The sequence below is a fragment of the Brassica rapa genome, chromosome A05 (assembly GCF_000309985.2).
Source record: "Brassica rapa cultivar Chiifu-401-42 chromosome A05, CAAS_Brap_v3.01, whole genome shotgun sequence".
NCBI lineage: Eukaryota > Viridiplantae > Streptophyta > Magnoliopsida > Brassicales > Brassicaceae > Brassica > Brassica rapa.
Genome location: NC_024799.2, coordinates 18550445 through 18573642, shown reverse-complemented (window position 1 = coordinate 18573642; position 23198 = coordinate 18550445). Strand labels below are relative to the sequence as shown.

Genomic DNA, 23198 nt, shown 5'->3' with positions numbered 1-23198 from the left:
TATTTTAAAAATTAATATTTGTGATTTTTTTTGTTTGATATGGTAATTACATTTGAGAAATTCTTTCAAATAGATTTTTTAAAAGTTTTTTGTCACAAAAATAGATTCTAAAAACTAAAATGGTCAAAATAACATTTTTTATTTATTTATTTTAACTTTTAAAATTCAAAATCCTATTCTAAAATTTCTCTCCTCAGTTCTAAACCCTAAATTCTAAACCATAAATCTTAAACCATAAATCCCACTTCTTAACTTTAAATTCTAATATCTAAATTAATTAATCTTAAAGGTATAAATTTATATTTACTTCTTTTTTCTTTTGATATTATATTTAAGTCTATTTTAATCTTTTTTATTTTTAAAATCTATATTTATGACTAAAACTTTTTAATGTTTATCATAGGGAATTTCTGATTTTTGCTATTTATTTTGATTCGAACTTTTACATATATCTAAAAGGGGCAAAAAAATATATGCCCAGCTCTAACCGCTACCAGCGCAAAAAAATGTTTCCATCTCTCTCCGCTTCATTCACCGTCTAAATTCACGGAAAACCCCAACCCTAATTTAAAATCCTCGCGTCACGTTTCTTCTTTCCATAGAAGATCAGATTGAAGCTAACCTCAGCGAGAATTGCTCAAGGTAGAATCACGATCACGAAGATCGAAAAACCTCCTCGTCTTCACAGCAATTGAGGATGGTCGGAGGCAATAACGACAAGTCAACGCCTCAAAAGCCTCCAACAACCTCCGCCGCAGCTTCTTCTTCCCATCACCGTAAATCTCGTTGGGGCTCAAACAACAACGATGGTGGTAGCAGTAAGACTAACACAACCACCACCAACAACAACAAGCAGACGACGGGTGGCCAGAAAATCGCCGATAAGAAACCTTCTTCTAACCTAGCTCCGATCCCGAGCCAATCCCGTCCTAACCACCCCAATCCAACACCCTCTTCATCATCATCGCGTTCTGCTCTACCCGCGGCGCAATTCGCTTTCCCAGATCCGTCGGCGGCGCTTGGTGCTCCTCCTGCGCCGACTTACGGGTTCCATATGCTCGAGCGTCGCACCATCGTCCTCAATGACGGAAGCGTCCGATCATACTTCGCCCTTCCTCCTAATTACCGTGATTTCCCTCCCAAGCCCCGTCTCCCTGATCCGGCGGCTAATAGATTTATGGGCGGTAGATTCCCTCCGGAGGAGTTTAGAGATCAGATGCAGTTTTATGATCGCCCCGAAGGAGGGTCGCTGAAACGGAAACATCCAGGCGAGGAAGAGATTGATAGAGGTGAATTGCTGAGACAAAGGCAGCAGTTTATGCAGTATGCGAATCCTGATGATCCCTCGCTTATGGCTGGTACCAGTAGGAGGGATGCTGGGGAAGATGCTAGAGCCGCTAAGCACATGCGGGTAGGATCAAGCAGGAATGAGAGTGGAGGTCAGGTTGCGTTAAAGAAAGCGTTTTTGGATTTGGTTAAGCGGATTTATGAGGACCCGTTGGAGAAGAAGAACTACTTGGAGAACGGGAGGAAAGGGCGGCTTCAGTGTCTCGTCTGCGGCAGGTTTGATGAGTTTCAATCTGTTTCTTGTGTTTCTTCTTTGCTTAGGTGCAGTTTGCTTTTGCTGGAGACCCTTATTGCCTTGTTCTTTATGGTTTCTTTAATTGGTCAGTTGTGTCGTAGATGGATCTATGAGTATGAACAAAAGTAAGAGAGAACGCTAAAGTACCTTGAACACATTTGTTACTTTTGTTTGATTAGTATGGTAACTTTTTCTTAATATTGTTCCTATCTTGACATGGTTTAGTGGTTGTGATGTTAGCTAAATCTGTAGCATTCCTGAGTAGCTTAACGTTGTCTGCTTCTCGTTTATCTTGTTCCTTGTTTGCTAATGTAGTTAATGAAATGTTTGCTCTAAAGCCGCAGCGGTAACTTGCATATACTTATATTGATTACTCATATAGTACGATGCTTTGGGTTTTCTATCTATTGAATTGCCTCTTAGATAATTCAGTTGAGCTATTTTACTTTGATATTAGGTGTTATTTAACTTAGTTGTTATCTCCTTCGTACCTAATACTCCTTGGACTGCTCTTTTGTATCTCATTTGTTTAAAATTTAATCTTTGTTCTACATCATATTAGTTGTCTCTGGGTATCTATCGGCTCAAGTTATTAGTCCTTGCCTTTTTGTAGGCTTATTTTTTATACTTGATCCAGTATAATGGTAGTTTTCTTGCAGCTGTTTAAAATCAGGGTGCTGATATGTCGATGTTAACTGGTTTTTATAGGCACCCGCATTAGTTATTATTTTTCTCAGGATTATTTATATTTCACATAGGGTATCAAATAATATGAAGCTCTTATTGATAGTGACCCCGTAAATCAGCTTTCTATTATCAGTAAAGAATGTGCTTACTCTCCCTTACTGCTGTTCGTGATTTATCAATCCAGCATGTTAAGCTGTCCGACTTCGTATTCTTAACTTTTTAGGTAATGTAGATATTGTAACTATAGGCACCTCCATCTAAATTTGTTCCAGCTTGATAACTAGATGGAGTTTGTCAACTAATTTGGTATGTTGAATGCATGGTCGCTTAGATGGCCGTTCCAATTAGTGTCAGTGATCATCAAATGTCACAGAATAAGCTTCTTTGGATGTAAAAGCTTACGATGAATTTCTCTAAAGCCTTTTATAGTTATCTTTGATTTTCCAACCCTTCAGCTATGTTATGATGGTACTCCAGAGGTTTATGTGTGGTTTATGTATGTTATGTGTTTTCCTTGCATCACTTATAACCCTATTCTATAGCTTAGGTTTATCATTGGCTTATTCAATACACATTTTCGTATTACATAAACTGATTTGTGGATGTTGTTTTACACATTTAATCAGATGTGTATTTTCAATAGTTTTGGTGATTCTGATTTTCCTGAGTTTAAATTCTCAGACTATTGTATGCAGAACTTTTTTTGGTGAATCTGAATGAGTGTTTCCAATTCGACTTCTGCTTAAACACAGGTGTCCTAAAGACGTCCAGGATACACATGGTTTGGTAATGCACACGTACTATTGCGATGATGCTAGCTCACGTGTGCATCACTTAGGCCTACACAAAGCTCTATGTGTATTGATGGGATGGAATTTTTCAAAGCCCCCTGATAACTCGAAGGCTTACCAGAATCTACCTGCGGAAATGGTAGCAATCAATCAAGACGAGCTGATTCTATGGCCACCTCACATTATTGTTCACAATACTAGTACAGGGAAGGGTAAAGATGGGCGTATGGAAGGTCTTGGAAGCAAAAGAATGGATGACAGAATTAGAGGTACAACATGCGGCAATGTTTATGAATCTTGCGTTGGTTAATCTGCACCTTAGGATCCTCTTCGCTTTTGGTCTCCTTCATTTTACGTAGAGTAGGTTATCTCCATCAATTGGACTTATAGATGAATCCCGTTAATCTTAATGATTTGGCATATCTGATTGTCATCTCAGATCTGTGCCACCAAAAATCATTTCCTTGATCTTTCAGAAGAAAGTTCAGGGTCCAAATCCCTCTCTTTGTTTTTGCTAACACTAAAGGATGCCCCAATAGGTGTTCTTAAGTAGAAAGTCTTGCAACTAACCGTAGTTTATTATCATCTTAACATTCATTCTCCTTCCTCGGATCCCTTTTGAATTGGAATCTGTTATTGCTTGCAGTAGAATAATGTCAATCTCTGGTCTGTTATTTCTTTCACTACCTTCTCATATCAGAATCTAGTAAATTGTGGTCTAAGAAGTATATAAGCTTTTTAAACAGAACTTTGACGTCACTATTTTCCCTAGGAAATGTCAGCATCTAGTTTTGGAACTGACGCTGTTTCACACGAGGTTCCATAATGTGCAATGTGAATAGGCTAATGAATAAGGTTTGGTGTGCACAAACCAGTATGGCAGTATCTAGTTATTGGTCTTATCGATGGTACATTTTTACTGCCTTGGTTTTGATGTCTATCTGTATTTACAGAACTAAAATTCAACGTTGGGAAATCAAGGGCACTGTATGGAAGAGACGGTCATCTAGGAATTACCCTCTTTAAATTTGCGGGAGATGATTCAGGGCTCAGGGAAGCTTTGAGAATTGCCGAATACTTTGAGAAAATGAACCGTGGGCGCAAAAGTTGGGCCGGGTTACAACCATTCACTCCAAGCAAAGATGATGAGAACAACCCTAGTCTTATGGAGGTTGATGGTAAGACAGGTGAGAAAAGGAGGGTCCTTTATGGGTATCTGGCGACCGTAAAAGACTTGGACAAAGTCGATATGGAGACAAAGAAGAAGACCACAATTGAGAGCCTAAGAGAACTCGCAGGGTCAAAGTGAATGTCTCTTTCTGAAGGTACACTTTAATTTCAGGGTATTTATTGCCTATTGAATCTGTATGTTTTAGTCATGAGCAAAGTTTTAGTTTTTTTTTTATATAATTGAATAAAATTTCTTGGTTTTCTTGATCCTTTGATTCAGTGATCACATTGCATATAGACTAATATGGGTGTGGGCTGATATATTATACGAGCTTCTGTTTTACAACATCCTTGGAAGTAAATTGTGATATAGTGTTTGATGCTTTTGAGTTTTCATGTCCGTGTTAATTTTTTATATTATTCTTTCTTCCCCTTTTGGTTGTCATCTTGTTCGTTTGGCTTTAGTCAGCCAATAAAATCTAACACCTATACATATTCGTAGACTATGATGGTTGCGTACCTTTTCTCTGCTAAAATGGAGAAATAAAGAGATGTGATTGTTGAACCAAACAATGGTGTCTTGGTGCATTTTGTATATGTATTTGATATATATATATGACATTGTGTTGGTGTTGTCCTGCTTTTTAAATTGGTACCTAAGATTGGCGACAGCAGTTGTTGTGGTGCCTAGCTAGGTAATAATAGCTTCTTTGTGTTTAAAACTTTATCAATTGAGATGAAAATAAAAAGCAGATAAGAAGAAGCATTGTATCCTCTGGGGGTGCTTTGCTTTAGCCACCAAAATATGTATATGAATCTTGATTCTCCTTTTCACTTTATTTATGTCTCTGATTAATTGACAAGTTAGGTATAAAAGGGGTTAATTATTTTTACTCTACTTTCTTGTGCTGACTTCACATAATCCGTTGAATCATAGTGACTCTTGACCGAACTTTCTTTCCTGTTTTCATTGGTCGACTCCGACTACATCATTTGCCGTGATTAGAAAGGCATCTCTAACATCTAAAACTAATTTTCAGACCTGTGACTTGTATTATATAAAGTGAGTGTGTTAGAGAAAGGTATCAATTCGTCTCATATATTGATGACGAAAGATATATCTCATTAGCATTATTATATTAAATTCATATAGATGAATATTAAGTGTTCACCATTTGATTGATTTATTTCAAGTTTGCCAATAATTCATGTTTATTAACGTACATAGTATCATATTGTGGCCACTGCCCACCATCATAACAACTAGCCGGCCGGATATGATTTTATAAATTTACAATATCTAGGACAAAATACTTTGGTTAGTGGGTAAGAGTTAACAGCATATTATAATCAGACTTTCTAACGAGTACATATTAAAAAAGACTAGAGATGGTGCAATGTGTGTCTTAATCATGTTACTACAAGACTAGCTAGACTAGTGTCAATTCAGTGCATGCATTTAGAACATTATCCATTATGCATATGATATCTCTCTACAACATTTTCATAATTCTCTCCTTTTTTTCTGTAAAGTGTAAACAGTAAACGGCGGTTGATTTGTAGACATCCATTGCGGACCCATTTAATTATATAGTCAGTTTCATATTCTGTCTCATTCTAATTGTGTTTTGTCGCTTTAATTTACATCTATATTATTAAAACTGAAGTACCTTTAGTACTGTTTGGAAACAAGGATAAAAAAATAAATGAGAATTGTTTGGAAACATGGATAGCAGATTTATTACTTTATTTTATTTACACATTTAATCCTTGTTCGAAAACGCGGTTAACGCGGCCGGAAACGCGGCGGTTATACGCTATACGGGAACATACCGTGGCGATTATGCTTAATTTGGTTGATTGTACGAAACTGTTTTAAAACTTGAATTTTTTTGGATATTTTGAAGTCCAGAATCCTTTAATATAGTGTAGATCTATAGCTTCAAGGTGTAAACAACAATTAAAAAGCAAAAAAAATAAAGGATTTTACTAATTTTTTTGTTGCGGCAGCTAAATATTGCAGAAACAGCTAACCCTTAATATTTGGGACAGAGGAAGACGATGAGAATACTACCATATTGCCACTCCTAAAAAAAAAATAGCAAAATTGAAGTGTTCAGGCGCCGAACTCAAGACCTGATGGAAATATCTCACAACAGCTCCCACTAGGCTACACACAATCTTTCTGTTTTCACGTACGCTACTAAACTATATCCAAAATTAATCGCCGATTAACCTTGGATTAATCTCCGCTTTTCTCGTTACACGCTAGGCCCAACCCGAGCGCACGCGTAACGCCTAGCGAGTTTCAGAACAAGGCATTTAATCATTGCATTTATAATAAATGACATATTTCCTTTTTATTTTTTTATTTACAGATTATGCCACTACATTTAAAATCAATTTAAATTAATTAATTAAAATGGTTGTTGTTTCTTTATAGTGAAAATAAAAACACAACTGAAATATATAGTATATATTATATAAAAGAATTTTAAATATAGCATTACTTTATTTAGTTTAATCAAATATAAAAAATTTGAGAGTTCAATTTTCAAGAAAATAAAATATCATAAAATTAAAGATAATTCATAGAAAACTAATGCAAAAATTAAAATTTTAGGTATTTTTTTTCTTTTGAAAATAAATTCACAAAAAAAAACAGATCAATATATGAATAGTACAATTACATCAAATTGCATTAAGTTATAAAAAATAATATAATATTATGTATAAATAAAAAAATATTATCAAACATCTATATTATAAAATAATATAATATATTCTATATGTATGAATTTTTTTTATCAAACCAGTGGTTTATGATTTTATGTTAAACAAAAATTAAATCAAGCACCCCGCGCGGAGCCGCGGGTCAAGTTCTAGTATTAGTTAAAATGATAATATATAACCAAACAGACGAAATGAGTAAGGATGTTTCAATAGTTGTTCATGTCATTGTCCCGTTTTTTTTTTCCGTCAAATAGTTTATTATTATTGAACTGTTTTTACAAAGTCCAAATGGAGGAGATTTGATACATGTAAAGGAACATAATAATGAAAAAAGAAATCTTGATCATTCGGAATATGCATTTTAGCTAACTTATCAGCCACCATATTTCCTTTTCGACTTGTTCACATGAACTCCACGCCTTCAAATTTCTGCATCCATCTTATTTCACGAACTCAATTGTACATTTCAAAGTGAAGCATCTGCTTATTCATGATGTCAATGATTTTCTTACTATCACCTTCGAAATCTATTCTAGTAAAACCTAGACTCCATGCGTGTTGTATAGCAATGATGAGACCTTGGAACTCAGCTTCAAGTGCATTCTTAACCTTCCGTCTCTTAGCTTGACCTGCTCCTTTATAATAACCATCTGTGTCAGGATAGACTGAAACATTTTGATTTCTGCCAAAACCGAGAAATCTCATTTTTCCACCAAAACCATAAAATCTTATTTTTCTGCCAAAACCTAAAAATCTCATTTTTCCATCAAAACCAGAAAAACTTATTTTCCTGCCAAAACCAAAAATTGTTTTTTCTACTAAAACTGAAATATTCATTTTTTTTGTCAAAACTGGAAATTTTGTTTTCCGGCCAAAATAGGAAAATCGCGTTTTTCTGTTGGAATCAAAATTTATGATCTCACCAAAACCGGAAATCGCGTTTTTCCGCCCGTAACTAGAAATCGTGTTTTCCTGACCAAAACCAGAAAATTGCATTATCCACAAAAAATACAAAATTAGTTTTAGATATATTTAATTGAATATTATAATCAGTTTATTATTAATACTCTTTTTAGTTTGAAACTTTAAATATTTGTAAGTATATGTTTATCAAACTTTTTATTTATTAGAAGTTATTATTGTAGTAAATTTTTAATACAATTCTAAATAAAATTTTATAAATTTTTATGAAATAATAATTTATGAATGCCAAACTGCTAATTTTAAAATAATTTCAATGTAAATATATTTTAGACTAAATAATAAAAGTTAATATAGTTAACATTAACCTCAAATATATGAGTAAATCAAAACAATTGTATTTTAGTAATTTGTTTACTAAACTCATCTGGATCGAAATGAAGATAAAGAAATAAACATAATATTTATTTAGATGATTCATCTGGATGGACAAACAAACAGTCCCGCATAGTATTCATTAACTAATATGTTTTTGTTAAATATTAATTATCTATTAGGAAAGTGATAAGTTCAGAAAAAGATAATGCTTATCATATTTTGTTTTGTCTTCTTGTCTAAGTCGGTCTAATCACACCGACTTGTATCTCCTATATAAAGACCTTTGTACGTGATGAATAAAATGAACAGCAACAAGTCTTTCGACTCTCTCTTTTGTAATCCATATATTTCTTATACAAATCAACACTTCATATCCCTCTCTCTCCATCGATCATCAAATATTTACATATAAAGAAAATAAACAATAGAAGATCTTTATTATACAACACATTATCAGCACGAGGCTCTGACCAACTGAAGTTTATCAATCCAAAAGTTCTTAAACCAGCCGAGGTAATGTTTAAATTTATATATTTTAATACACTTAATTTATTTAAATTTTATTATTGTTTCGGAGTGAGAGGCTGGACCTTCTCCGTTCGGGATGATAGGCGCTGCCTTCCCCGATTGATCGTTATGGTAGGCTATGCCTTCACGATCAGAGAAACACGTGGTAGGCTTTGCCTCCGTGAATAAAAAGGTCAAAAATGGTAGACTAAATCTCCTCGGACCTTAAAATAAATAAAGTCAAAATAGTAGACCATGTCTCCTCGGACTTTGAAAAATGATCAATATGGTAGTCTATGACTCCTCGGATCATGTGGTAGGCTGAGCCTCCCGATTTTATTTATGCTATTCAAATTCCTGCAATTTAAATTTCTGCAATTTAAATTTCTGTAATTTAAATTTCTGCAATTTAAGTTTATGCTTTTATTTTATGCCTTTAATTTCTGCATTTAAATTATGCCTTTAAATTCCCGTTTTTATTATATTTATATATTATTCTATGAATACAGTTATCATGTCGAATTTGACAAAGCTCGAAATTAATGCCCTGGATATTACGGGAAATAATTATATGACCTGGGCAGTGGGTGCAAAAATGCACCTGAGAGGAAACGGGCTTTTGGAAACCATCGATAGTTCAAAAACGGTGTCGGATGAGAAAAAGGCTAAAGCCATGATATTTTTACGACACCACATCCATGATGGTTTAAAGGATGAATATATTACGAAAGAGGATCCTTGTGACCTCTGGAAATCTTTAAAAGAGAGGTTTGATCACCAGAAATATGTGATCTTACCGAAAGCTAAACACGAGTGGATCCATCTCCGGTTCCAGGATTACAAAAGTGTTAGTGAGTTTAATTCCGCGATGTTCGGAATTACTTCGAGGATGATGTTATGTGGAGAGAAAATAAGTGATTATGATATGATCGAGAAAACTCTCTCCACGTTCCATCCTGAAAATGTAATCCTGCAGCAACAGTACCGGATGAGTGGATATACCCGTTACTCGGAGTTGATGCAAGTCCTCCTTGTAGCGGAGCAGAATAATCAACTCGTGACTTTAAACCATCAAGCTCGTCCCACTGGATCTGCTCCATTCCCAGAAGCGAATGTTGCATCAACCAGTTATGATAATAGGAGAGGACGAGGTCGTGGACATGGTGGAAACCGTTATCATGGTCGTGGAAGAGGACGAGGAAGAAGATTCCGTCCCTATGATGAAAGAAATAATAAAGACTTCCACGAAAATGAAAGGAATGAAAAGGGCCAGGATGATAAAAGGCAAACGGGAAAGGTTTGCTACAGATGCGGCATGAAAGATCATTGGGTACGTAACTGTCGTACGCCAAAACATTTAGCCGATCTGTATAGAGAATCCCAAAAGGGAAAAGAGAAAGGAAGAGGTGAAACTAACTTCATCTCTGATGAACCTGGGCCATCCTTTCATGGTTTAAACGATGATACTCATCTCGACGTATCAGACTTTCTGGTTGAACCAGAGAGTATCGATGAGTGATATAAATTGATGTGATATAAGTAGACTGCATTATAGTATCTATATCTTTTGTTGTAAGATATATGTTATGTTTGTTATGTTTAATGTTTAATAATATATGTTTTATGAATATTTTAAATTCAGAAAGAATGCCAAACTTTGAGACTATGGATGGAGATTTGTGTTTGGCAGATAGTGCGTCAACGCACACGATAATCAAAGATAAGAAATATTTCTCCAGTCTCAAAATAAGAGATTACGCTGGAAGCGTAAGTACAATATCTGGTAATGCAAAGATTATTATGGGCTCTGGAAGAGTGAAATTTTCAATGCCAGGGGGAACGATATTTGAAATAAGTTATGCATTGTATTCCCCCAAGTCTCATAGAAACTTGTTAAGTTTTAAGGATATCCGAAGAAATGGATATCATATTGAGACTATGAATAAAAATGGCATTGAATTTCTTTGCATTAAGTCCGAGAGAAAACATATACTTGAAGAGTTAAGAATGTTATCCTCTGGACTATATTGTACAAAAATAACCATGGCTGAGTCCTATGCCGTGGTAAACATGAAGTTTACTGATACATTTAAAATATGGCATGAAAGGCTAGGACATCCTGGTTCAGTCATGATGAGAAAGATAGTGCAAATTCGAATGGCCATCCGTTGAAAAACGGAAAAATTTTGCAAACGGGCGAGTTTACATGTAATGCATGTTCTCAAGGAAAGCTTATAACTCGGCCATCACCAGCAAAAGTAGGCAATGAATCACCAATGTTTTTAGAAAGAATACATGGTGATATATGTGGGCCGATCCACCCACCGTGCGGGCCGTTTAAGTATTTCATGGTATTGATTGACGCATCTAGTAGATGGTCAAGTGTGTCTCTTTTGACGACACGAAATACGGCTTTCGCAAAATTCATTTCCCAGATAATAAAGCTGAGAACGCAGTTCCCAGAGTATGTCATTAAGAAAGTAAGGCTTGATAATGCTGGTGAGTTTACATCGCAAGCCTTTGATGATTATTGTATGTCAATGGGGATTGATGTGGAACATCCAGTTCCCCATGTGCATACACAAAATGGCATGGCCGAGTCATTGATAAAACGGTTGCAGTTGATTGCAAGACCGTTAGTCTTGAGAACAAAGCTCCCAATTTCTGTATGGGGTCATGCTATATTGCATGCGGCTGCACTGGTTCGGTTAAGACTAAGTGCATATCATAAGTACTCCCCTTTACAATTGGCATCTGGGCAAGAGCCAGATGTATCCCATCTCCGTGTCTTTGGGTGTGCGGTCTATGTTCCGATAGCTCTGCCACAAAGAACAAAAATGGGCCCACAAAGGAGATTGGGAATTTATGTGGGTTAAACGTCACCAAGTATAATAAGGTATCTGGAACCAGTAACTGGTGATATGTTTACGGCAAGATTTGCCGATTGCCATTTTAATGAGGATGAATTTCCAGCATTAGGGGGAGGAATTAGAGAAATTCCTAAAGAGCTTACTTGGTGTACACCGTCGTTGTTACACCTTGATCCCCCTACGAATCAAAGAGAGCTGGAAGTTCAGAAAATTGTGCATTTGCATAATTTGGCAAACCAGTTACCAGATGCGTTCACAGATACGAAAAGGGTGACGAAATCATGTATACCCGCTGAAAATGTTCCATCAAGAGTTGATGTTCCTAAAGAACAAATTGATGGAAATAAAATGAATGAACCTAGGGTTCAGTTAAAGAGGGGGAGGCCAGCGGGTTCTAAAGATAAAAATCCCCGAAAGAAAAAGAAATTGGATGAACAAATTAAGGTTCTAGAAGAACCTGATAGTGAAAAATGTCTGAAAGAAGGCATAGATAAAGATGATCCAGATGACGATAAGAGAACAGAAAAGTATGAGATTTCCATCAACTACGCCCGAGATGAAAAGATATGGATCAGAAATAAGATAAAAGATGTTGATGGAATGTTCTCCTTTTCTGTGTCCAAAAAGATCGATCATGAAAATGATGATCCCGATCCAAGGTCCATTTTAGAATGTCAGAAAAGACATGATTGGGAGGAGTGGAAGAAGGCCATTCAAATTGAATTACTCTCCCTGAATAAAAGAAATGTCTTTGGACCTATAGTCATAACGCCTGAGAATATAAATCCTGTTGGGTATAAGTGGGTATTCGTGAGAAAAGTAAATGAAAAGAATGAAGTAACACGATATAAAGCCCGATTAGTTGCCCAAGGTTTTTCTCAGAGACCGGGAATTGATTTTGAGGAAACATATTCCCCGGTAATGGATGCAATTACGTTTAGATTTTTGATGAGCCTAACAGCGTCTAAAAATCTTGAAATGCATCTCATGGACGTTGTGACTGCATATTTGTATGGATCATTGGATAACGATATATATATGAAACTCCCTGAGGGATTGAAAATGCCAGGGGTATTGAAAGAAAAATCCAGGGAGATTTGTTCGGTCAAGTTACAGCGATCACTTTACGGATTAAAGCAATCCGGACGCATGTGGTACAATCGCTTAAGTAAATATCTTTTGAGTAAAGGATATGTTAATAATGCGATATGTCCATGCGTTTTTATAAAGAAATCGTCATCTGGCTTTGTGATCATTGCTGTATATGTAGATGACCTGAACATAATTGGAACTCAAAAGGAGGTTGATGATGCTCGAACTCATATGAAAGAGGAGTTTGAAATGAAAGATCTCGGCAAGACAAAGTTTTGTCTTGGGCTCCAGATAGAGCATCTCCGAGAAGGAATATTTGTGCATCAATCAAACTATACGAAAAGGTTATTGAAACGATTTCGTATGGACAAAGCGACTCTTTTGAGTACTCCAATGATTGGTAGATCTCTCAATGTTGAGAGTGATCCTTTTAGGCCCTGCGAAGATAGCGAGAAGATATTAGGTCCAGAAGTACCTTATATGAGTGCTATCGGTGGGCTGTTATATCTTGCAAACTGTACCAGACCAGATATAGCTTTTGCTACTAATCTACTTGCGAGATATAGTTCTGCTCCTACTCGCAGACATTGGGACGGAATAAAGCACTTATTCCGTTACCTTCAAGGTACAGTTGATTTAGGGTTAATGTATTTAAGAAAACCCGAGTTTGGTATGGTTGGTTTTGCAGATGCGGGATACTTATCAGATCCTCATAAAGCTCGATCGCAAACCGGCTATGTTTTTACAATTGGTGGAACCGCGATCTCTTGGCGGTCCCAGAAACAAACTCTGGTTGCAACTTCTTCGAATCACGCAGAAACTATTGCGCTTCACGAAGCATGTCGAGAATGTGTGTGGCTTCGGTCAATGAGTCACCACATACAAGAATCAAGCGGAATAGTCAACGAGAAAGAGCCGACGAAAATATTTGAAGATAATTCGGCTTGTATTGCTCAACTTAAGGAAGGCTATATTAAGAGCGACAGAACAAAACACATCCCTCCAAGATTTTTCTCGTACATAAAGGAGCTTGAGAAAAATAAAGAGATGGACATCGAGTATGTACGGTCATGCGAAAATCCGGCTGACTTGTTCACTAAAGCTCTTCCGACTACAATATTCCGAAAACACGTCTACGGTATTGGGATGAGGCATTTGCGTGACCTATGAAGAAAAAGCTATGTCCATTATTCTCAGGAGGAGATTACGGCAGTGTACTCTTTTTCCCTTTTTCACGGTTTTTATCCCACAGGGTTTTTCCGTGATTAGGTTTTTAACGAGGCACTACGTAATACAAAATAGATAATTAAGGGGGAGTGTTAAATATTAATTATCTATTAGGAAAGTGATAAGTTCAGAAAGAGATAATGCTTATCATATTTTGTTTTGTCTTCTTGTCTAAGTCGGTCTAATCACACCGACTTGTATCTCCTATATAAAGACCTTTGTACGTGAGGAATAAAATGAACAGCAACAAGTCTTTCGACTCTCTCTTTTGTAATCCATATATTTCTTATACAAATCAACACTTCATATCCCTCTCTCTCCATCGATCATCAAATATTTACATATAAAGAAAATAAACAATAGAAGATCTTTATTATACAACAGTTTTCACATTTTCAAAATGAATGATTATTAATTTTCCTTTTATTTTTGAAACAAATGATTATTAATTATACCATGTTCTCAACGTTCAAAAGGCCTTGTCATTCATTAACCGGTTTGCTTAAGCATAGTATCACAAAACCGGTACGATTTTAAGTCTTAAAACCGGTTCAATTTATGTAGTAAACCCAGCCCGGGCTTGTTCTTCTTCTTCCTTACTCTCTGCGCCGCCTTCTCTCTCGATCTGCTCTTCCCTTTAGCAAAGCTTCTACGATCTTCCTCCTGTGGTTTCGTTTATAAAAGGTAAGTTTCCTGTTATCTTTTTCTTTTAACTTTCTAGTGCCGACAAGGTCTGTGTCTGATATCGATCTCAAAAGTAAACCAGGATCTAGTTCAAATATCAAGCTTCTTCGATGTTCCCAGAAAATGAAACCTAGACTAGTCGAACCAAACAGCTCCTAGATATGGAATCCAGTTGAAATCAGTGGCGTCGAAACCCTAGTTTCGAGCCATATGTATTTTATTATTTGGATGTAGATTGCTTCTGTTTGCATAAAATAAATTTTAGATGCTTTCTTATGGATTTATTGTGTGCATATGATTTGAGTTCGATGCAGATGCATTAGAAGTATTACTTGTCATGTTCTTGAACTGATTCCAATTAAGATGGTGTGATCTTGATTTTGATATAATAGTAGTGAAGCAATGGCGAGCGTGAGAGAACCACCGAACGAGCAAGCAGTTCTGAACATCTACGAGGCCATGAGATCAGAGCTAAGCCAGATCTATTCCAACATTACGGATCTCGAGATGCAAGTCAGCGAGCACTCTCTCGTCATCAACGCCATCCAGCCTCTCGACCAATCTAGGAAATGCTTCCGCATGATAGGAGGCGTTCTCGTGGAGAGAACCGTCAGAGAGGTGCTCCCTGCTGTCCAGCGCAACAAGGAAGGCCTCGAGGAGGTTGTGAGGAAGCTTTACGAGACGTTGGAGAAGAAGAAGAAAGATATGACTGAGTTTGAAGCTAAGTATCAGATCAGGCTTAGGAAGCAGGATGATCCTAATAAGGAAGAAGGTGATAAGAAAAAGGAAGGTAATGCTCAAGGTGTTCTTGTTGGCGCTGCTGCTGCTGCTGCTGCCAGTTCCAGCCAGTGAAAGTTTCTCCCTTTACTCTTTGTATCTTCTTTTAATGGTGTTTTGCTACGTTTCTCTGGAGAACAATGTTTTGGCATGTTGCAAAACTCAGTAGACTGGAGAAGTGCCATTTATAGATCAGTTTTTGCTTATATAGATTTCGAGTTATAGACAAGCTTTAGTTTCAACATGAAAGTCGGAACCCTTTAACATTATCTTTGAACAACAGAACCAAAACATAATTTTACATCACAAGTTTCCCAAGAGAAGCTTTATTAAAAACCATCTTTATCATATATCCGCCTTCTCGTTAAGCCTAGCTGCAGCGGTGACAGAAGCAGCCACACCACCTGGATGAGTAGTCAAGTTAGGGTTGTTCCTCAGCTCAGCGCTCACCACACCTTCTGCATCCTGCCTCGTCACAGCTTTATCCGCCTGTAGCTTCCCCGTAGCACCCTACAAATCCACCTCAAAAAACATTAACACACTGTTTAAGAAACATAGACGCTGTAAAATGTTTTGAAGATTGGTGTTTAACCGCCAAAACATCAACGAGCTTGATTTTCTCCTCGTCACGGTCCACAGTAGCATTGTGATTCGCTGCGGATTGAGCTGAAGCAGCGATACCACCGGGAGCAATGACGCTGGTTCCAGAAGCTCTAACCTCAGCCGCTTGGATCGCTGCTGCATCGCTCTGGTCCACCGGTTTGTTTCCAGCGGTTTGTACAGCTGCCTCCAATGCTTCTCCTATTGTTATCGCACTTTGCAAATTCAATCCCAACGTTTCAGCGTCTGTAGCCGCAGTAGTCCCCACAGGCATCGGCTCCACGAATTGTCCAACGACCTAACAATAATAAACAATCTTCATCGTCACATAAGATAAATGAAAAAAAAAAATATAATAGTCCTGAAAATGATCCCTTGTGACCTGTCCACCGACGAATTCTGTAGTGACACGTGCACCAGGGACGTCTGTTTGCGCCACGGTGACGCCATGTTCAGCCGCGACGTCGGTTGCGTCACCTTGTTGGACGAAGCCACCACGTTTGTTGGCAGTGGCTGCAGACTGCATGACGGCGGCTGTACCGCCTTTTTGAGTGTGTCCGAAGACGCGCGTCTCGGCTGCTTGCATCATGTTTGCATCCTCAGGCGCTACGGTCTTATCTGCTAGTTCCCCGGAGACTTCGAAAACGTCGCCGTATTTCACCGGCTCTTGTGGCCTACGTGGTTGCTCTTGTTGGCTCATCTCTCTCTGATCTTTTGTTTGTGTGCTACAAGTTACAACAGCTTGTTGAGAGAAGGGAGTTTAAAAAGAGGCACATGAGTTGTGGGACCAACACTGTAAGGCTTTGACACTTGTCAATGACAAGCCTATGGGATATACGTGTCAAATTTCCAAGTTTATAGCATGATGATAAAGCATAGATGAAGAATCAGACCGATTGAGAACTACTATAACCTTTTTTTTTGTGACACTACTATAACCTATTCTTGCAATCTTCCAACATTATTAACAAGTGTGTCGTCCAGGAACGGACACGTTGTCCGATTGAAGACAAGATCACAACAAGAAAAGGTTGAAACAGAAGTCAACCAATATGTCTGAAGTCAAAAAACAAATATTTGTCGGTTTGGCAAACTCAAACAACTCTCCCTAGCTTGTCGGATCTCTCTCCTTTTTTGGTCTTTTCCATTTTAGGAAAACATCTATACAACAACACAACGTTTCATTAGACTTTTCAATTTTCTTTCTCTTTGGGTTCCCATAAGCAAAATCTTCCGGCATCTGTTCTCCGCTAAACACGGAGCAATAAGGCGGAAGAACCATTTGTCTTCGGCCGGAAAGATTTTACCCTTTTTGGTTCTCCGGCCAGAGATATGGGAGCCGGTGGAAAAACGTTCAACGCTCACGTGCTCTCGGCCACGTATCATCACAAGCACGTGCGTCCTATGGCCTGCGAGGAGGACTCTGATCTCCGGAGAGGCATCGGAGAGCTTCTTTCGCGGTGGGGCGGGCTTCAGATGGCCGTGAAGAATAAGTGGGGAGGCCATGATTCTCTCGAGAAATCTCAAGAGCTTGCGCACGATCTTTTTCATCTCTTGTCTCAAACAAATGGTTCGTATTTGATTTTCCTTCTTTAGATTATTCTTGAAATGGTCGAGGTATTGATATAAGTTATGATCATGATGAGCGCAGTGATAACGGTGGATGAGATAGAGAGTTTTCTACATGAGAGCTTGCTTCTTTCTTTCAACACAGAGATGGAAGATGGCAGCATTGAAGAGGTCCCTATATTCATTTGTTATATTTAAAATTGTGATTATTTACTTGTAAACTTAATTTGTGATCGTGTGATTGGTTAGGTAGCTGAACAATTGATGATACTTCATGAAGAGATCTGTTTGCGTGGGAGTCATCATTAAGCCAAAGATATCTACAGTTTGAATGGATTAATTAGTTTGGGTGGACTATTTGATCGTCCTTTTTGTATAATGTATGATACAAATATGAAAATTAATCAGACATTATAGAATATATGAATCCAAGTTTATGTTTACTTGAAATGTAAGCATTCGTAATTCTGATAAACAGTTTTGGTTCCAGGTAAACCGATATGACGCACCATCTGGTTCCCATCGCATCCGCAAGAGTTTTCCAATGGTTCCCGTGTTTCTTTTGATGCTCTTTGACGAGTTCCAAATCCTCTTTACTCCTATTGTTGCTTGCTTGTGATATCCAAGTCAGTCGTTTGATTGTTTTGTTGTCAAGGCATGTAAGACTATAGTTGAGTTTACTCATGTAATTACTGAATCATCAAAGGAGGCATTATACACATGGTTGACTATTTTTGGAGTCAGATTAGACTCACTAGATACATGAACTGAAATATGAAAAGAGACAGAGACAATCGATAACTTCTATCAATTGCGCTCATGGTCATAACTTCTATCAATATTGCCATCTTCCATCTCTGTAAATTGATCAATATTGTCTTCTATCAATTGATCAATATTGCCATAAAAATTGATCAATATTGCCATAAAATTGATGGAAGATGGCAATATTTATCATGAGGTATATGTGTCCTCTAAATTTGATCCAAAAAAAGAGACTAAATTTGAGATGACAGACTAAACTTGAGATGACAGTAGTGTCATTTTCTGAAGCAACTAAATAATTAGAGGACACATATACCTCAGCTAGGACAGCCTCAATGGTGGAATATGTAGAAATAACTTGGAGGCAAGATCATGGACATGAACCTCTGAAGATTTCAAGTAAATTCTTATCTAGAATGTAATATATATTATCCTTTTTATCATCTACAACATTTTTATAGTGTGTTTTATCCAACTCAATTTCAACCTTGACCTTGGCTTCACACACAAACTACTTTTTTTTTGTTAATCTGTGAGCATGGATTCTCCGAATACTAAATCAGTATGCATCATTCCTAGTACAGAGTTAAGGCGGGTTTAAATGTCTTAAAAGACCATCCAAACTGGAACAGTTAAACTTTCTGGAAGAGAAGTGGCTGGTGGACTCTAAAAAAGAAATAAGCATCAAACAAATCATCCACATGCATGCCATATGCCGTGTTGAAGAACTCAAGTACACGTTGATTCATCATCCAGAATGTGGAATATGTAAGACATTCACCTAGTATGCAGCTGATTCACTTGAATTTTTTAAGACAGAAGAATCTTCAGATAAGGGATCGGAAGAAAGCGCAAGAGATGGATCTCTCAGCTGATTCTCACCAGAAAGAAGCTCAGCAGTGGATCACCGATGGTGGTAAGAAGGGATAATGAAATTAGGTTTGTATTATCTAGAGTTGTGTTTGTGTATGAATAACAACTCTCTTTCTTCATCATGATTTTTACGTTATTTTTCTATAACATTATAGCCATTGAAGGTGTTTGAATATACTTATTCTAAATATGCATAGATCTATATAGAAAAAAAAGAACTAAATACTCTCTCTGGCCAACTAATAATTCTTATAAATTTTGGAAACAAATCTGAAACTAATAGAACGTCTTGTATTTTTGGATGATACCTATAGCATTTATCATCATCTGACTGGACAAGAAAATGGCCTATTTTTTGTTTTTTTTTTCCTTCAAAGAAATGGCATATTAATTAACCCATAATGATCCATATTCATATAACTCATCTATTTACACACCCATTCAGCAAAAAATGGTTTCGTTTATTTATTTTTAATAAAGCTATAAAGTTTTCTTCGTTGTATCTTTTTCTAAAAAAAAGAAAAAAGACTTTTGTCTTTGGCACTAGAAACGGTACAAACAGAAGACTTGAAAACCTGACCAAAGAAACTGGGTGCAATGCCTTACCATAGTTGACATCAAAGGCAAAGATTTTTTTCACTTTCGAGAAAAGGACAGAACCCACATCAATGGCATAATTGTCAATTCCCCTTGATTATTAGTTGCAGTTCAGTTTGAAGACTAAACCACATCTCTCCTCTCCATGGTGAAAAGATAAATCAGAGGAAACGGAGACAGAGAGACCGAGATAAGCTTTAGATCTGCCTCTAAAAAACGTACGTTCTTCTTTACAACCACACAAAGCTCTTAACTTTCATGCTTCCATCGTAAATTTTCATTCTGAATTTTCTTTTTTTTCTTAACTGGGTTGGGTGTATCTCTTGTGCAGGAAGGAAATTAGGGTTTAGAGGTGGGCATGTCTGCTCCGTTTTATTCTTCGATTGATATTCATCAACAACAGATCGGTCAAACTCCTCCTGGGTAATTCTCTTCTTTATAACCAACTTATAATTAGCGGTTCTGTTTTTTCTTTGTTTTGTTATCTCTTGTATGTAAATCTCTGAGCTAGTTCCTTGAACAAACAAGAATCTTGTACTGAGTTATGTCGGAAATTTAAACCAGTCTCCCTCTTTTAGACCAAATATCTATCTATCTATAACAATTCCGTTATTGTGTTTAGACTATCAAAGATTATAGTCTGTTGAACAATGTTGTCTCTGAGAATGTTGTGAAACTTGGGATTGAGCAAAAGTTAGGGTTTTTATACTAAATGCTGCTACAAATAGAAAGGTTGTGTCTTTAGGGTTGACCGATTGTGTGTGTGTGTGTGTCTAGAGAGTCTCTATAGTAGATTTGTTCCTTATCATATATAGTTTGAGAAGGCTAATTATGTGTGGTTTTTTTGAGGTCTGCTTGATTTAGAGCCATGTGCTTGTTTTTATCACACTTATCTTCAGCTACTTTACATGCAGGTTTGATGCCGAACCAGTCCCAGTCAGTACCTACCAAGACACTGAACCTGTCCCACTCTCAACCTACCGAGAAGCCGAACCTGACCCATTCCACGCCACTCAGCAAGAGAAGGACGACTTCTGGAACAACGGTTTCAACAGAGAAGAGCCAGAGTCCTTTCAGCGCAAGGAAAATGGAAAGAGAAGCGTAGACCACAACAGCTCCTTCACTCATGGGGAAACCGATCTCAACCAACTTCCAGCTATCCCGCAGTTTTCAACTGGTCAAGGTCTGCCTTACGCCCCTGTTGATTGGCCAAGCTCTGGTGATGTTTGGACTTGGAGAGTTGGGAGGAGAGTGACTGCTACTGGGTTTCATCAAGACAGGTTCTTGATTCTCCCTCAGAGGCTTCAACAGAAGAATGTGCCAAAGTCTTTCGCAAGCAAACCCACTCTCGCTCGTTACATCCAAACGAGTTTCCCTGGTATGGATGCTGATGGGTTCTTTGCGTCGTTTAGCTGGAAGATCCCTGCTCTCTTCCAGCCTGCCAACAAAGGTAAGATACTGCTATTCTTGATCAGCAAATCAAGTTCATGTTTGAACAACTCAGAATACTTTTCAATTTGTTGTAGTTGACGCTGCATCTCTTTTTGAAGAGACACCGAAGGAAGTACAGACTGAAGCTGCCCTTAATGATGAGAATGCTAAAGAAGGAAACTCCAGGTACAGTCAGAGGAAGAGGAATCCAATGCCTACGTATGACCCTGTGGAAGAACCTAAACCTAAACCAACTCCACGAGGTAGTGGCAACAAGAAGAAGAAAGGAGCCACAACTCCCGCCACTGGAACTCAATCCTCCACCAAACCAAAACCATCTCGTCAATCCGGAAGACGCTCTGCAAACCACCAGAACGGTGGCGCTGTGGACTTAAACAACCTCAACGAGGAAGGTGAACCAAACACTAGTGGTGGTAGGAGAAAGAAACGCAGAGCTAACTTTGAGGAAGAAGAAGATGTTTCTATCCCTCACATCTACGTCTCTCCTATGAACGGTGTCCTCGCGGTCTCTCACGAGCCTATCGATGTTGACCCTGTAGAGTTCGACAGCTACCTAAACTCTCTTGAGAACCTTCTTCATGAGAGTCAAGAAGATGCTGCGAGAGAGTCTTCTTCCTCTGTTCTCGTCACTGCAAGCTCTCCAATGAGAGAGTACGAATGGGCTGAAGCTAGAATGAAGATCTCATCTCTCCTTGAGAAAGACCTCCCCACTTTGTTTGGCTCCAAGGACGCTGCGGAGATAGCAGCGTTAGCAACTAAGCTGAGGAAAGATCCAAACCTCTCCGCTGAAGAGATAGTGAGGTTGAAGCTTATAGAAGAGATTTCAAAGTTCAGTGAAGTCTTCCAGGAGAACAAGAGTGTGATTGAAGAAGCAGACGTGTTCTTCTCTGCGCTTGAGCTCAACAAAGCTAAAGTAGCGTCGCTTAAATACGAGTACAGCGATCTGAGGCACAAACTAGGGAGTATACAGATGGAAGTAGATGAAAACTCTGAGGCGATTCGCCAGATTGATGACCAGATCTCACAGCTTCAAGCTAGGAGGAATGAGCTGAAGCGGTACACAGGGAGCAAGGAGAAAGAGAAGGTTGATCTTAGCTATGGGCAGAAGATGGTGGCGAACTCGATACCTAAAGTGGTGCAGGAAGTTCAGTCAGCTAACTCGAAGAAGCATGAATGGGAATGTAAGAAGGATAATGCACTTAAGCGTGAAGAAGAGATCCTCTCTAAGTTCACTCCTCTTAAAGGCTTCTTCCTCTGATGAAATCAAATCTGGCCTCAAGTGTAACCCTTTCGACTATCTTACCTTTAAGCCTGTCTTGTTGTATTGTTATGTAGCGGCTTTTTCTAATTTAATCCTGAACCTGTTTTAGGCTGGGAGTTTTAGTCTTATGTATGCTTATGTTGAATGTACTGTGGAAAGAGCGATTTAGGCCGCTTAAGCGCCTGCCTGCCTGCCCTGTGTTAGTAAGGAAGAGAAGCTTGCTGCTTTATACTACAACACGGAGTGAGATTTTGTTTTTGACTAAAATTGAGCCCAAGAATGTCAATGGAGCAAGCTCCTGACACTGGATTTGGGACCAGAGTCACCAGACAGTCCCATTTTAGTTTTTAAATAAGTTTCTTTACTAACTAGTCGGAGAAAGTCGCCATGTTTTTGAAAAAGATTGCAATGATGATGGTGAAATGTTGAGCAAATTTTTTTAACATTATTGGAAGGGCTGGAGACGTTAGACAAGTGGACGTCGGAGAAACTCTTTGCGGAAGGCTTGTGTGCTCTTACTAGGGGTGTTCAATCCGGATATCGGTTCGGTTTCGGTTCAGTTTTTTTTGGTTTTCGGTATTTCGGTTAGTAAAATATAACTACCATTTTAAATCCATATTTACTTCGGTTCGGTTTATATACCGCCGGTTTTCGGTTTATTC

General features: G+C 37.9%; 6 protein-coding genes across 10 annotated transcripts; 5 read left to right on the top strand and 1 right to left on the bottom strand.

Annotated features, from left to right (window-relative positions):
• The first annotated feature begins 450 nt into the window (after positions 1 to 450).
• Positions 451 to 4624, top strand: LOC103869037. Its single transcript, XM_009147080.3, has 3 exons — positions 451 to 1563; positions 3022 to 3329; positions 4014 to 4624. Exons 1-3 carry the CDS (start codon positions 698 to 700, stop codon positions 4367 to 4369), a joined length of 1530 nt encoding a protein of 509 aa, XP_009145328.1. The 5' UTR covers positions 451 to 697; the 3' UTR covers positions 4370 to 4624.
• A 4740-nt stretch (positions 4625 to 9364) lies between these two features.
• On the top strand, positions 9365 to 10288 carry LOC117134374. Its single transcript, XM_033292671.1, has one exon. It carries the CDS (start codon positions 9365 to 9367, stop codon positions 10286 to 10288), a length of 924 nt encoding a protein of 307 aa, XP_033148562.1.
• Positions 10289 to 14205: 3917 nt separating this feature from the next.
• On the top strand, positions 14206 to 15648 carry LOC103869036 (probable prefoldin subunit 2). Of its 2 annotated transcripts, none has more exons than XM_009147079.3 (2): positions 14206 to 14642; positions 15035 to 15648. In XM_009147079.3, the coding sequence occupies exon 2, from the start codon at positions 15045 to 15047 to the stop codon at positions 15492 to 15494; it is 450 nt and encodes a 149-aa protein (XP_009145327.1). In that variant the 5' UTR covers positions 14206 to 14642; positions 15035 to 15044; the 3' UTR covers positions 15495 to 15648. The 2 variants fall into 2 exon arrangements, with proteins under 2 accessions (XP_009145327.1, XP_033146774.1); XM_033290883.1 differs by having other exon boundaries at positions 14461 to 14642; positions 14957 to 15632.
• On the bottom strand, positions 15571 to 16763 carry LOC103869035 (late embryogenesis abundant protein 31). The gene is made up of 3 exons (XM_009147077.3): positions 16402 to 16763; positions 16012 to 16317; positions 15571 to 15929 (listed from the first exon to the last, which is right to left on the bottom strand). The coding sequence occupies exons 1-3, from the start codon at positions 16717 to 16719 to the stop codon at positions 15765 to 15767; spliced, it is 789 nt and encodes a 262-aa protein (XP_009145325.1). The 5' UTR covers positions 16720 to 16763; the 3' UTR covers positions 15571 to 15764.
• A 240-nt stretch (positions 16764 to 17003) lies between these two features.
• On the top strand, positions 17004 to 18699 carry LOC103869034 (pre-rRNA-processing protein TSR2 homolog). Of its 3 annotated transcripts, none has more exons than XR_633103.3 (4): positions 17004 to 17589; positions 17671 to 17759; positions 17838 to 17968; positions 18079 to 18699. XR_633103.3 is itself a non-coding variant. In XM_033290884.1 (4 exons), the coding sequence occupies exons 1-3, from the start codon at positions 17352 to 17354 to the stop codon at positions 17895 to 17897; spliced, it is 387 nt and encodes a 128-aa protein (XP_033146775.1). In that variant the 5' UTR covers positions 17004 to 17351; the 3' UTR covers positions 17898 to 17937; positions 18079 to 18699. The 3 variants fall into 3 exon arrangements, 1 of the variants encoding a protein (XP_033146775.1); XR_004457913.1 differs by having other exon boundaries at positions 18067 to 18699; XM_033290884.1 differs by having other exon boundaries at positions 17838 to 17937.
• Positions 18700 to 19800: 1101 nt separating this feature from the next.
• On the top strand, positions 19801 to 22739 carry LOC103869032. Of its 2 annotated transcripts, none has more exons than XM_009147074.3 (4): positions 19801 to 20041; positions 20155 to 20246; positions 20738 to 21273; positions 21350 to 22739. In XM_009147074.3, the coding sequence occupies exons 2-4, from the start codon at positions 20182 to 20184 to the stop codon at positions 22531 to 22533; spliced, it is 1785 nt and encodes a 594-aa protein (XP_009145322.1). In that variant the 5' UTR covers positions 19801 to 20041; positions 20155 to 20181; the 3' UTR covers positions 22534 to 22739. The 2 variants fall into 2 exon arrangements, with proteins under 2 accessions (XP_009145322.1, XP_018514779.1); XM_018659263.2 differs by having other exon boundaries at positions 19807 to 20041; positions 20159 to 20246.
• Positions 22740 to 23198: the final 459 nt, after the last annotated feature.